Source organism: Phycodurus eques, chromosome 10 (genome assembly GCF_024500275.1).
Source record: "Phycodurus eques isolate BA_2022a chromosome 10, UOR_Pequ_1.1, whole genome shotgun sequence".
NCBI classification, from domain to species: Eukaryota; Metazoa; Chordata; class Actinopteri; order Syngnathiformes; family Syngnathidae; genus Phycodurus; species Phycodurus eques.
The window spans coordinates 25333236-25348316 of NC_084534.1; the positions used below are offsets into that span (position 1 = coordinate 25333236).

At 40.4% G+C, this 15081-nt stretch overlaps 2 protein-coding genes across 8 annotated transcripts in view; both read right to left on the reverse strand.

Annotated features, from left to right (window-relative positions):
* Window positions 1-1024: 1024 nt before the first annotated feature.
* mybphb (myosin binding protein Hb) lies at window positions 1025-8388 on the reverse strand. Its single transcript, XM_061687104.1, has 12 exons — window positions 8127-8388; window positions 6828-6842; window positions 5912-5980; window positions 5696-5830; window positions 4542-4709; window positions 3564-3652; window positions 3297-3492; window positions 2819-2958; window positions 2584-2743; window positions 1668-1804; window positions 1153-1339; window positions 1025-1079 (listed from the first exon to the last, which is right to left on the reverse strand). Exons 1-12 carry the CDS (start codon window positions 8386-8388, stop codon window positions 1048-1050), a joined length of 1590 nt encoding a protein of 529 aa, XP_061543088.1. The 3' UTR covers window positions 1025-1047.
* A 1634-nt stretch (window positions 8389-10022) lies between these two features.
* nav1b (neuron navigator 1b) overlaps window positions 10023-15081 on the reverse strand; it is a 61065-nt gene continuing 56006 nt past the window's right edge. For all 7 annotated transcript variants that reach the window (XM_061687103.1, XM_061687100.1, XM_061687102.1 and 4 more), the window contains one exon: window positions 10023-15055. In XM_061687103.1, the coding sequence (XP_061543087.1) occupies window positions 14972-15055 (84 nt within the window). In that variant the 3' untranslated portion in view covers window positions 10023-14971. The remainder of the gene's footprint in view (window positions 15056-15081) is intronic.

Sequence of the window (15081 nt, forward strand, 5' to 3'; positions counted from 1 at the left end):
ACTAAAATTGAAATGAATAAAATGTGCACGTCCATTGAGCAGGCTCAGCACTCTGCTGAGTCGTGGAAATGTGAGCGAAGTCTCTTTAAGTGACGTGCCACTACCCATATAATTTAGGAATTCTGCCGTTCGGGCACCTCGTCCCAGTTTAGTGCCCGCTCGATGTTGGCAAAAGTGTGTCATGGAGTTCACGTGGGCCACCTCATGACTCTTTTAGACCTAGTGGGAGGGGTTTTGTCAAGTTTTTGAATGGCTGAAAATGTGACAAAACGGGCTGAACTCCATTGGTTTACTTGATAGGAGGGATTTATTTATAAATGTAAAGTTTTTCCTCAAATAGAGGCTTGCGATGTTTACCGGTATTTACTCAAATCCAGATCCCTTCCAGGCTTGAATTTGAAGTAAGGCATCAATTGGAGAAGGTACTTTTATTACTAGGTCTTTATTTGAGGCATGGTTTATCTTTGAGTGGAAGCCTTTATTTGTTGAAGAAAAACATAACAAACAAACAACTACACGGAGTTTATTTGAAGTCAGGCTTCTATCTTTGAGCAAGTATTTACTTGTTTGAAATTTTAAAAAACGTGTATTTACTCAAATCCAGGTATCTATCCAGGCCTGTCTTTGAAGTAGACTATCTATTTGAGAGGAGGCCTTTATTTGTTTCCTCATTTTGTGGCCAAGGGTGTTTATTTATTTAAATTCAGATAACTGCCAGGTGTTTATTTGAAGTAAGGCATGCATTTGAGAGGAAGCCTTTATTTTTTGGGGAAAAAATGTGTGCCTCAAGTAGTAGCCAGGTGTTAGATTTACTCAAATTCAGACAACTACCAATTGTTTATTTGAAGTAAGGTGTCTATTCCAGATGATGCTGATGTCTGTTTTAATGTTAGGGTTCTATACGTGTGGTATGGATCAGGGTTATAAATTAAACGCATGGAGTCATCGTCGATGATGGGTGAATTATTGCATCTTTGGTTCTTTCAATAAATAATCTTCTCAAGTTGACTGTGATCAGTTCTTACCTTTGTGAATGAAGATGACCGCTTATTTCTTTTCTGCCTCTGGAACAACCGGCTCTGTTTATAACGGAGGCACCTTGTTAGTCTTCACGGAACTCCTCCCCAAACAAACGTCTCATTATTTACGTACGTCGGACTTCCAGCTTGCAGCTGACTGTGACCTCGCCGTGGTTGTTCCTGGCTCGACAAGTGTAAACGCCTCCGTCGAAGCTCACCGGCTTGCGGATCTCAAGGGAGCAGATGCCCTGCACGCAGATCTGACGGAATTTGGGGTCGTCGCCGATGATCATCTGGTTTTTCAGCCATTCGATCTTCGGCTGCAGTGGGAGGAAGACGGTTTTAGATGGGGTTATTATGTGGTTCTGACTGCGGGGATAGTAACAACATTTGATGTGGATTTGGAGGGTGGTTTCTATTTGTGTTATGGATAAACGCTCCACCCATTCTGGAGTTTTGATATGGCGACGACCCCCTAGGAATGCCACAAATGTGCCCCCTCTTCTCACCTGACCCGTCACCCCCGCCGGCCTCTTCTAACCCCCTGTCATCCTAACACAAAGTATACCAATCCCACTCAGAGCCTTCTCATCCGGCGTAGCTAATGACAGCAGGTGAAAGGCTTGGAATGGGGCCGGAGAACCGTACCTTGGGGTATCCCCTGACGGAGCACAGCAACTTGGTGCTGTAGCCCACCGTGGTGGCTCTGTTGGCCAGGGAGGTAGTGAACTTGGGCGCCTCAGTGAAGTCGCGCTCCTGGTACTCAGGGGCCTTGTACTTGATGCCTGCAGGAAATAACACTCTTGTTAAAGAGATTTTTCATCTTGGCTAAATAAAGGTTAAATTAAAACAAAAAAAACCAGAGGCTCAGATGTTATGAGTTTAATTCGTTAGCTGAAAGTGCATCGGCAACTGAGGCTCTCCTTGCCCACGTGCGAGGGCATTACACTACCTTAACTCGGTAATCACTGCTGGACGTTTTTCTTTTACGACCCACAGAATATTGTGTTCTGTGACAATATAAGCACCAAACCTACCAAAAGAAATACTTTTTTTCTCTAGCGTTTTCTACACACTTTCTATAGCATACCGCGACAAATTTATACCATACATATACATACTCCGTTCGTGGTGCATAAACATATCCTACTTCCAATGTGTCAATCTCTCTGACTCATAAGGGATGTGACAAACTGAGATTACCCCCCTAATTTATATCATCAGCTCAAAAGTTGCCGATCTCAAATCCAAAGCGATGCAACGCTGCCATCTATTTGCGTCCGCTTGAATGCCTACCCGTTGAAAAACATATTTGACGAATATATACGCTGTTGGCAGTAAACGTTGGATTTCAGTTGACAAATATGTACATCCACGGCAGTGAATGAGTTAACTGCGCCATTTAAAAAAATTAAAATCCACTTTACTCGAGCGAGCGGTGACATATTTGAAATACAATCATCGTTAACTCAAATTTTGGCACACAACACAAATAAAAAAAATATCGACCAAGCGACAAACGCATACATCAAGTTACCACTGTAGTTTGGAATAAATGTCTTACCCGTCTTGAGGATCTTGGCCTCGTCCTTGGTGATGGCCGCCTCCTCGCTAACTCCACACTTGTTCTCCGAGAACACCCGGAACTTGTAGATGTTGCCCATGATGAGGTCTGAGATCGTTGCGTTGAGTCTGTGGTAGTGCTCCAGCACGGTGAACCAGTCCTGTCAACACACCCGCAACTCTCGTCAGGATCCAGGATGTATTGTAACTAACTAGGGTTCCAGTGCGGTTCGTACTCCGGTCTTCTTGTCGGCCTTCTGGATGGTGTAGCCTGTGATGTCCGTGTTACCGTTGTCTTTGGGCACAGTCCATTCCAGAGCCACGTTGAAGCCCCACGTGTCCACGATCTTTACGCTGGCTGGAGGTCCAGGAAGCTCTGTGAATGCACAAGACAAAACATTAGCAAACATTCCAGAATCTCCTTTAATTGGGAGGAGACCTTTATTAGTTTTAAAAAAAAGTTTTTGTTCAATTCTCTCTCCAGATGTTGTTCATGAATCTACCGAGATTATGAGGCAAATATTTGAAGGATTTTAACAATCAAATATTTTTTTATTTCCGTTTTTCCTGGAGTTGTGACGAGGGAGTGTTTTTTTTTTTTTTTTTTTCAACTCATCTACAGAGACTACCAGGTACATATTGAAGGTTTATTTTTGAGAGGAGGACTTTATTTTTAACAAAAACACAGACATTAAACATACGGCGTTCACCTACCGACAATCTGCAGGGTGAGTGTGGCCTTGTCCTCAAAGTCGTCCACTTTGACGCACATCTCGAAGACGCCGGAGTCGTCCCTCTCGGCCGCCCGTATGAAGATGATGCTGTCCCTCTCCGTGCTGCGAATGTTCACCCTTCCCCTCTCCAGGGGCTGCCCGTTCTTGGTCCAGCTCACCACAGGCTTGGGTTTGCCCTTGAGAACACCAGACCATTACACTTTGGTCACGTCCGACACGTAAGGCGGCTTCCTGGTCTTGTGCTTACTGTGAAGGGGATGGTCAGGTTGATCTTGTCCCCAACTTGGGTCACGTATCTCTGCCTGAGGAAGCGAGGCAGGCGCACCTTGGGACGATCTAAGTGGTGAAGAAAACAAGGACAATATTATTTAAAAAAAAAAAAATCAGTTTAAGGAAAGAGGCAGCATGGTGGTCGACTGGTTAGAGTGTCTGCCTCAACAATCACAAATGCGAGAATAAGTGGAAATGCCAGTCATGTCGTGTCGCCTTATCGTGTCACTTAGAGCGGATTAGCTGCGCTGAGAAATCACTGTGTGTCTTCCAAAATAAAAGGCTGTCATGAGATTTGAGTGTCACCTGAGACCAGTCAACACCTCTCCCCTGCACACAGACAGGAATTCAACCTCAACCGTACCACGGACGTCCGCCTGCTGGCCCTCAGCTCACTCGACGCAATCCATCTCCCACGAGCTCGACGCCTGGGCAAGTACGATAATGGCCGCAGACATCCCTGCTTTTTTTCCGCTGCTTTCGGGGGCCCTTTTGAAGGAAACCATTCATCAAATGCTTTCTATTCCCAGCGTGCCTGCCAAGATGGGTATGACAACCCAACTAGTTACTAGGCAAGCAAGTGGACTCAGGGTTTTACGCTAAGGAGAATTTAGTGAGCGAGGCCAAAAGTGGTCTTTACTGTGTTGTCATGTCCTGTTTTACGGGAGACTTTCTTTCCCAGGTTGACGAAATTTGTATCTCTTCAAATAGTGTGTGTTCATTTACTCTACTGGAGAGAGTTGCTGCCATTTATTTCAAGTATGGTGTCCATTTAAAAATATTTTTGTGTATGGTCTTTACCTTGTCGTTACCTCCTTCATGGCCATATTTATATTTCCTCAAATAGTATCTGTTTTTATTTAGCCTCCTGCAGTGAGTGGCAGGTGTTTATTTGATGTAGAATGTCCATTTTTCTACTTCTTAAGTTCACGGTCTTTAAGTTGCCCTGTTTTACCGGCAACCTCCTTCACCAGGACAGCTTCAGGGAGGGCGACAGGCAGACTTCGTCCTCCGGCGTTCACGGCCACCACACGGATCTTGAGCCGGTCTCCGGTGGTCTGGTTCTTGATGATAAAGCGGCAAGACTTCTGCAGGTCCTCGTTGACGGCCTTCCAGTCCTCGGCTGAAAGGATACATTTCAGGTTCAGAGGAAAGGTAACAACTGCATTTCAGTCTTTGTGCGTGGGCGGGGCGAGTGTCCTTAAGCAAACTTAGAGGACCCCAAGCCCCAAAACTTTTTAAAGCAACTTTCAAATTTGAAAGTCCTCATATACTGTGACACCATTCACTTTTTCCGGCTTCACGACATCACCAATCTTTTTATTTCTTTTTAAATCGTACTTATATTGTGGATTATTTGCTATGTCATGGGATTTTGCGGTGATTATTTTTCCACACAGACTGTTACTGCAGACTCGTGTTTGGGATCCTTTCACAGTTAATAAAAGAAGCTAAAGTACAACTGGCTTAAAATACACAACTGCACGTTTACGATACAATTATTAGGCGTTCATCATTAGCTAATTTAATATAGACTACCACAACTAGCTAGAATGCGTTGTAGTCCCTCCACACATGATTAGGATAGAGGGAGTATAGGCACATCTTCTGGTGCACTTTCAATCACTTTATGTAACAAACAGTAACAAAATACTGTACTGTAAACATAAAAAGACCTAAAAATGTGCCCCCCCCACCATAAGCGAGCAAATGCAATGTTTTAAACATATATATTTTTTAATACTTTGTAGCTTTAAGCAAACAGCTCCTGATAAGGAAGCTATGCACATTTAAAATGGAACGTTTTGACATCTTGAGTTTGGTCCACCTTTAAATTGCTGATCGCTTAGCTTTTAGTCTGAAAGCAGAATGACCGAAATGCCTCAGTCCTTGTAGGGCGCTCTGTGATGTCGACACACCCAGCAGTAGTCCACAAACTTGTGAGCTGATCACTAATGCAAGAAATCCTCCATCAGCTGCCCCTCTGAATCTCGTCTGGTGATTTACAGGGTCAGCTGAGCGTCTAGCGGGCAGTGTATAAATATCACCGGTTGAACTCTGGCATGCCAGCTTTGCGGCGCGTGCACCTGCCGCGGCCCTGGCACTCACTTCCGTCCTTGCACACCTCGATGGTGTACCCGTCTAGGCCGGACAGCCCGACAACCTCCGGCTGACTCCAGTTGATCGTCACCGAAGTGTCGTTCTTGTCCTCCACGAACAGATCCACAGGGGCGCTCGTGGGCTCTGCGGACAGTGATAATAAAACTCATATTTGGGGAATTTTTGCATGAAATGAACTTTTGATTGGGCAGCGGCAGGGGTTACCTTTGGGTGGAGGTGGCGGCGGTGTCGGTGCTTTAGGCTCTTCGGGCTGTGGGGCCTCGCCAGCTTCTGCTGAACGGGCACAGCCAGGATTATTGGCGGAGTAAGCGACAGCAAAAACATTTCAAACACTTCCCGAACTCCCTTTTTTTTTTTTTTTTTTTTTCTTCAGCCAATTTGTCACCAAATAAAGAGAGGGGAACATGTACACTGCAAAAACTGCGCTCAAAATCACTAGAGGCAAAGAAGGGATGAAATTAACATAATTTTAGCAAAATTATCTGCTAATAGACCAGGAGAATTTGACTTGGCAATTTCTCAAAACAAAAAAGACCGCTCTCCTTAAAAGTAGTGTATTTATACGACCCACACCTATATAATTTAGGTAGTTATTTTACAATGTCTGATAGCAATTGATTTAATCATAAGTAATCATACCTTAAGATATTCAAGAAAAATGCTAGAAGGAATTGAAAGTGAAAAATTGCCTTTTAAAAAGTAATATCTTGGCAGACAAATATGAAGCACATTTTGATTTGAGATGTTTAATCTTGATTAGGTTTTAGTTTTTGCAGTGTAGCAGCTACTAATAAATTTTGGATGTGGAAAAAAAGTGTTTACTTTTAATAATGTTCAAAACAATATGTCAGTCTTTAAAATATATTTTTAAAAGTAGTAAATAAGTGGAAGTAAGGTTTTAACTTGTACAAACTTGTACTTTATTGGTTGACAACATTGTTAATTCATATGATGTAACTGAGGCACAACGGCGACTTGGCAAGTGTTGCCTTTGCTGCACGGCTGAAAGACCGTGCCAATGTTATTTGGAGTAGTATTTTGTTTGGCTCCACATCAACGGCTATTAATTCAAAAAAATATATATATATGAGTGCGTCACGGGCGGGCATGTGTTTGTAACCCGAAGACGCAGCATCTGGCAAGGTGTTATGACTGCGGGGAATTCATTTTTAGTAATGCTCAAATGACAAGTCCGTCAGTCTAGAATAATTTAAAAAAACATTAATAAAAGTGAGCTAAAATTATATCAGTGGAGGTTTTGTTCATAAACATTAAAAAATATATAATTACCGTATTTCCCCAAATAAAAGTGGTTATTTACTTAATTTAAAGGGCAAGCTACGTAGATACGTATTGTAAGCTAGTCACCAGAGAATTGTAACTTCCCTATTACAATGTAGCTGCCTCACAATAGAAAGTTGGCAAAGTTGATGCATGGCAATGAGACCATGCCGGTGTTGTATTTTGGTTCCTGCATGCCAGAGTTTGCGATTTCAAACGTATTGTCATGCGGTGTGAACGGGATAGATGTTACATGGTGCTTGCTGCACGGCTGCAAGACTGTGCCGGTGCCATTTGTCGCATCACTGATTAAACAAAAATGTGGTTCAATTTAAAGCATACGCTCAGGGGTTGAGGTAAAGCGGGCGTTGCACAGAGATCGCACTGAGTGCACTTGTTGTATGGCTGTGAGACCCTACTGATGTCATTTTGTCGTATCTCCGGTGTAATGAAATTTTAGCTCAATTTAATCGAATAATCTTCCATGGTGAAGATATACAGAGAGCACTTACGGCATGCTGTAAGACCATGCTGACATTGTTCGTTGTATTCCAGCTTTAATGAAATTGAAAACTAACAGTCACACGGTGGCAATAAACAACATTGCACAAAGCACTTGATGCAAGGCTGTGAGACCGTGTCGATGCTGAATTTTAAATCCCGCATGCCAGAGTTAATGTAGGCAAATTTTATGTGATTTTAAAGCGTATTGTCGTGTGGTGGGGATGTGTCGAACGTGACCGACCGCAAAGGGAGCGTTTACGGCACAGCTGTGAGACCATGCATACCCAGTTCAAGAAAGAAAGTTTCTTAAAACCTCACTTTTGTTCTACGACAGGAGTGAAATGCAATATTTCCTCCAACATGACGCTCATTTCATTGACATACGTAACAAAAGAATTATTATTATTATTATTATTATTGCCTTGGTGGAGGTATGCGCATGGCTAGTTTGTAAATATAAGTAGTAAAGTGTAAATGAGTAGTTGTATTGATTCCCGAACATGGTGTAAGGTGACGTTAAAATGTATATTGTATGAAGTTTGTTAGTCTCAAAACATGTAGAACAAGCACCATCCTAAGAGTAAACAGTGTAAAATAAGTCAAATAATTTCAGAGTTCCACACACAAGCTTTACCATCAGCTGGTGCGGCTTCATCAGCTGGTGCGGCTTCAGCAGGGGCCTCGCCCTCCACGGCAGGCGCGGAGGCCTCGGCAGGTGCTGCCGGCTCGGCGCCAGTGGCGGGCGCCGCCACCGCCGGCGCGGCAGGCTCCGCCGGTGGGACCTCCACGACCGGGGCGGGCTCGGGAGCCGGTGCTACAACCGGTTCAGGTGTGGCCTTTTGCACCTTCTTAAGAGGGGCGGGTTTCTTCTTGATCGGGGCAGGCTTGGCGGGCATGTTGGCAGCTAATTCCCAAGTGGCAAAAAAAAAAAAAAAAAAAAAAGTCCTTTGACTGTATCCAATGCCAAAGGTTTCACTGGAGTGGAGCGCTTATATACAACCCCCACATCCCCGAGAGAGACAGGCCCTGCCCTCTTTGCAGTGGACGGAATTGACACCGCTTGACTGACTTCGAGCTTAACGAAGCCGCAAATGAAGTCTTAAGGCATTCACCCAGTTAGTCCATTATTTAAATAATAATTACTTGATCAATTATTGGATTAAATGGATGCACAATTTGTATTGTTTATTTAACTAATAATCAATATTTAATTGTATTATTTACAATAAATGAACACGCCAATTGGCGGCACGGTGGACGACTTCTGAGGACAGTTCTGAGGACCGGGGTTCAATCCCGGCCCCGCCTGTGTGGAGTTTGCATGTTCTCCCCGTGCCTGTGTGGGTTTTCTCCGGGTGCTCCGGTTTCTTCCCACATCCCCAAAACATGCATGGTAGGTTAATTGAAGACTCTAAATTGCCCGTAGGTGTGAATGTGAGTGCGGATGGTTGTTTGTTTGTATCTGCCCTGCGATTGGCTGGCAACCAGTTCAGGGTGTACCCCGCCTCCTGCCCGAAGATAGCTGGGATAGGCTCCAGCACGCCCGTGATCCTTGTGAGGATAAGCGGCTCAGAAAATGGATAGATGGATGGATGGATGGATAACACACCAATTAATAAAAATATGAAATGTACATGTAAAATGGTGACTGTTTCAAATAATCTTTGTTCCATTATATACAATAAATTGCCCAATTATTTGATAACATTTATTGTAAAAGGTTAAATATGTAAAATGGTTTAAGTAATATTTCCCATTTGCATCATTTACAATAAAAAAAAATTATAAAAATATTAAAGCGATGTAAAATTGTTTACTAACATTTATAATTCGTAGTTAAAATAAATGTGTTAACCATTTGTTTTATAAAACTAATTTTAATAAGTTATGTATTAGTAAAATTGTTTATTATAGTTTTTAAAATAAAATACACAATTATTAAATAAAACATTAAATGTATCGCTAGAATTGTTTTTTATTTTTTTTGTTTCATTCACACTCTATTAACAAATGTTTTTGTAAAATTAATTAAACATATTATTTACAATAAAAATAATAATATAATTTACAATAAATTAATTTACCAATATTTATTAAAATAATACAAAAATCGAAATGTACTGTACAGTTAAAGTTTTTGACTTATTTATTGTATTATTAACAATGTATTAACCAATTCATAAAAACAATAAAACATTAAACTTAAATATAAAGTATCATTTGCAATTAAAAACCCATTCAGTACAAAAATGTTACCTTTTATTTTATTCATATTTTTTAATTTTATGTACAAAAACATTCATCAATTTTTGAATAATAAAAACCATTATGCACAAAAACAGATATGAATTTTTTCAAATATCTACTATAAATTTGCCAATTATTTAATAAAAATTGTTAACTCATCATGCACTCTTGTTTACTATTTTTTTAATTTGATCAATTACAATAAGTTAACTGAGATTTATGATAGTAAATCATAATAATAATAGCTCGACGGACCTTTTTTTGGAGGGGGGGTTAAATGAAGTGAGAAGAAGCAGGTGATGAAATATAACATGTACTTTATTGATTTGAACAAACAGTGGTTGGTTGTACGGTGGGTGGATTTACTGTGTGGAGGCTGCCTAGCGCTTTTCGTTAAACCTATCCGAGGTTTTATCGGAACTCGACTCGGAACTCTTCTTTGCCGAGCATCCAGAACGCTGCCGTATTTACAATCTTTACAACGACATTTCGTACAAAATAGAGAACTTAACCTTTATAAAGGATTCTTAGAAAAGAAGAGGAATTATCAAATATCGGAGTCGTAAAAAGAAAACAAATTATCTTCCTATTTGTCACACAGCGAGTTTACATGCATTTAGAAAGAAAAACCTTGAACATTTCAAGATAGCTCATAACATCTTCTTTTTTTTTTTTCTCCGACTTTCTCCAAAAAATATGACTATCCAGCAACCTGTAATGGCCTCCATTTAGTTTTCTGAACGACACCCTTTCGAATTGCTTTTTCCAACCGTTTTGGAATTGAAGGTTCAATTTGAAGTGGAGATCTTGACCATTATTTCAGACTAGGTCTTTTTACCCTGTTTCCAACATAACGCCCTTCCCGAAAACACCGTTTTAAGGCTTACCGGGTTATGCCTTCGGCTCACGATCTAAGAACTGGAACATTCGACATTGTCAAAAACCCAAGTAGAAGTTGCTGTATAGTCCCAATACAAAACTTAAGTCACGGCTACTACAGAGTGACAAGCACAACAACCAGTCCATGAGATGAAACGTTCCAGAAAATAGAGTACAGGGCTTACATATTTACAAAGAATTTGATCTAACCCCTTTTTTTTTTTTTTTTTTTTTTTTTTTGTGTGTGTGAAACTCATCTTTGTATTCACTTGGAAAGCTATGTTGACCAATCAGAGTCGGCTAGTCGCAACCAAGCGACCGTTTTAACTTTACGTATAATTTATCGTGTCACGTTAAAGTGGCTGGACATTCATTAACAGGATTTAAGCACATATGAAGTTCATTCAACACCACATCCTTAAAGCAGAGTACACGCATATCGATAATCGGGTCAAATTTCAGCATTTTTCCAATCAAAGTCAGCATAGGCCCACTTATCGCATGTCTTTTAAAGATTATCCTAGGTGATTATCCTATGGTGTGGGGTGTGCCAAATCGGGATTGAACGACTTCATATTTTTTTGTAGTCGACGCTAAGGTGAGTTGACTTTGATTAATCAATTATGTCAATGATATATATATATTTCCTTTTCCCGATCAGCTTCAAAATTGGTCAGGGCTGGCAAATATAAATCGCTAGCCTAGTAGCGTAATTGCCTAAAATCCTATTTAAACGTTTAAAAAAAAGAAAACGAGAAAAAAACAATATATTTCTTTAGCAAGTCCTAAATATTTTTCATTGATTTGGTAACAGCGAGATTAAAATGGATTCAGCAATTATGCTATTAGGCTAACAACAAATGTCAAAACCTGGTCAAAATTTACAAAAGAAAAACCTTTTTCTATTTCTTCTTCTATTACTACTCTTTCTACTTTGCTGTATTTATCAGCAGTCTGGATGGTCTGTGGCACAATGCTGCCTCACACAGGTCGGTCTTGGTACTATGACAGACATCTGGTTTGGGGCTTGACGTACACGATTGTCGATGTGTGTGGTGTGCTGTGTTGGTCAACTTGAGTGCATCCTGGTCAAGTATGGCATCTGTCACATTTTTTAAAAAAATCATTTGCGCTGTTAAAAATCGCTATGTGTGTACCCCGCTTGATGTAATACAGTCATTTACTATTTTAGGGACAATCTATGTATATTTTACACACACACACAAAATAAATACATGAAGCACCTTCCAAAGTGTTAAATCATTCTGACTCTGGAGCAATCCACCAATACCGTAACACGGATATGGTCATATACATGGTACAATGTCTCACGTGACGCCACTTGTTTATATATATATATATATATATATATATATATAAAGTTACTCTCAAAATCTATTTAACGTCAACAATCTGACCAACCTACCCTGAATCGTTGCGTGATCTTCGACAGCGAACAACGGTAAAAGCACCAAACCTACGAAAATGTCGATACTATGCAACATTTGATTTTAAGCTTTTCCTGGTGAAGTTTATGACGTGAATGGACAATGAAGTGGGCGTCGGTAGCTTTAAAGTCAATCACCTTGGCTTTCGCTCTCATTATTAGCTAAGTAACTTTGCTACATGTTTTATACTCGTCTTTGCATCCGTTATGACCTTTGTCTTACAATCATTCGCACCTGCGGACATGATTCGGAATAATGTTTTCGGGTTTCACATACGCGAGTGATTATTCGGTTTGTAAGAAACGCGACCGCTTATGAAGGCATATTAGCGCCGCACAGAAAGGACAAAAATCATAGCTGTAGGTCAGTGGTCACTCGTGGTACACAAACAAACACTGAATTCAATGTTCAGAATGTGCATAATGTTATAGTGGCTTAAAAAAATAAAATTAATCCAGTATAGAACTTTTGTTAAGTACAATTCAGCTGTATTTAACTTTTAGATACTTGTTTCGAAACAAAACCATTGCCTTGTTTATGGTGAATTGCAAGTTAAAACAACAGGTCTCGTGTTTTCAAAAGTTTTATAACGACAAAAGTAGGATTGCTAGAACAGATTTGTTCTATTTTTATCAGTTGTTGTCGGGAGACTTAATGAGCAATCCAAACAAATGGATTGTTGAACAGTCTTTTGGAATGTTGAGCAGTAATAGGTTTTAAAAGTCCTTCTACCAATGTTTGCCTGAACAGCATAGACTGGGATAAAATACCAGTAATGTTTGCGACACAGCTTGGATTTTGTTGTTGTTGTATAGTTATATGGATAACACCTGGCAAAACCTACCTACCTAAATTCTCCAATAAAAATCAAGTTGATTGTTTCTTATGTAATTCTTGAGATGGTAAATTTGTGATTTTCCTTAACTGTAAACTATAATCATCAAAATGATTAAAAAATAAAATATTTCACATCGTGTGTTGTGAATCTGTTTGCAATCTGAATTTTTATTTTTGAATTGATCCACTGAAATTAGTTTTCCGTCGATATTCTCTTTTAGTAAGATGCACCCGTATTCTGTGTGGCGCTAATATTCCTCGCGTCGAGTTTTTAAGGAAGTGGAGTCAAACTGTATCATCATTCTCCTCCTGCTGGTGGAGTAATTGTGAACGTAATACCTGCTATACTGTACATGGCAGCAGCGGTGATATTTGTGTGTGTTTCAAGGTTAAAGCAGCTAAAATAAAAAAAGTGCTAGAACAGTTGCAGAGAGAGGGGTGGGGGAAAAAAAGTATGACAGCAACATTTTCCAGTTTGTGAATATGGAGGTGCAAGTTCAAAGTGAGAAGTAGCGGCAGAAAATGAAAGGCCATCAAAACCTGCTAATAAGGAGCTATGCTGACATAAGCACCAGTAATTGTTTTTTTCTTCTTTAAGGCATCTTTGTAGTTTTTTTTCACCTGATCAAGTTGGAAAGTCAGGGGATTGCATAACGTGTAACATTTGGCTTTAAGAGACGGATGCAGCAGATATGAACTTCAGCAACTTCCATTGTGCTGTCATACTTTTTTTTTTTTTTTTTTTTTTTTTTTTTTTTTTTTACTTTTGAGAACAGCTTCAGTGGACGAGCACACAGATCCCTGCGTTATGCTGCGCAGGGTGTGATGGTTCGGACATCTCCTGAAGTGTTTTTTTTTTTTTTTTAACTTTTAGCACCAATCTAAGAAGAGGACTGAGGGAGAGAGGTGGTCAAGGGACCTGAAAGGAATCGTGTAAATACAGGGGGTCCTCGGTTTACGGCGGTCCCGACATATTGTACAAAAGGTTACAAACGGCACAGCGGCAAAAAAAATAAAAATGCTGCTCCTGGCGCAAGAGTTCAGTTACCGCCGCATTTACAGATATTGAGCTTTAGGGAATTTCAGGATGACTCTAAAAAGCACTGTAACCTTTACAGGTGAACTTAAAGTGAAAACAAACGCTTTTCCAAATTTGACACACCACAGAAGAGTGTTTTTAACAACCCTGCCAAATTTGAAAGATTAAAACAAAAACGTAAAAAAGTATGTAGTGATAAAATTGAGAGCCGTTCAAGCCGTTCTCTTTGTTTCCGCTAAATGTGTGGAACCAGGCCCAGCTGAAAAATGGTCTAGCACCTTTCTTATGCCTACATATATGTTTGAGCCGCAAGCGTATGTCCATTTAAACCATGCAGTGGCTGCTATACATCCTTCCGGGTTGTTTTCCACGTCGCAATGGGAGGCACTAGCCACCAGCTAGCTTAGCAATAATAGCTAGGTAACTCACAATTGCGCCGCATAACGAGTCATGTGAACGAAGGCGCTTAAGTTATTATATTGTGGGGGAGTTGGAACTGGCGACTAAGTGTGTCACCGGGGCTGTTTTAGCCACGCCCCAAAAATCAGGAAAACTGAAATGGTAAAAGCAATTTGATGCTATATTTCCATAATTGAGTACATCATAATCTTGCACGTTTTCAGCAATTATCGTCCAAGGTATAGTATTTAGAAACAAATCTCTCAATTCATTTTAAAAGGTCTTTAAATTCCAATTCCAATTGAACAAGGTTAGTGGTAGACTCCAATTCATTTGGATTTATGTCGACATCTGGGTTACGTCGCTGTCGTAGGCCGGAATGCCGTCGTAAAGCGAGGACCTCCTTTATATATGTGTTTTGTTTAAGTTCACCTATACTTTCTTAAAAATTCTGCATGATTTTCACTTTCAACTTTTCATTGTAGGAATGATGCTTCAAAATCAACCTACAACCTTTTTCTTTTTTTCTGAGGGTTCCCTAATGCACAGTACATTGTCCTTACAGCAGACGAGTAACAATGACTTTTTTTTCATATGAAGTGCTGAGTTTTTTTTAAAGTGTCAGCTTGTTCACAGTCTTGGCAGGCTGGGGTCATCCTTGTCTGGGGATTCGATGTAATTGGCAGCCTCTTGGAGTTTCAAAAGCATTGCCATCTAAAAGCAGAGAAGACACGGTCATG

Excerpts from the sequence above, each read along its gene's own strand:
- mybphb (XM_061687104.1), bottom strand. The coding sequence starts at position 8,388 with ATGCCCGCCAAGCCTGCCCCGATCAAGAAGAAACCCGCCCCTCTTAAG. Across the intron at positions 5,831-5,911 it reads GCCGCCACCTCCACCCAAAG|AGCCCACGAGCGCCCCTGTG; the intron begins GTAACCCCTGCC and ends CACTGTCCGCAG. Across the intron at positions 1,340-1,667 it reads CCGTCAGGGGATACCCCAAG|CCGAAGATCGAATGGCTGAA; the intron begins GTACGGTTCTCC and ends CTCCCACTGCAG.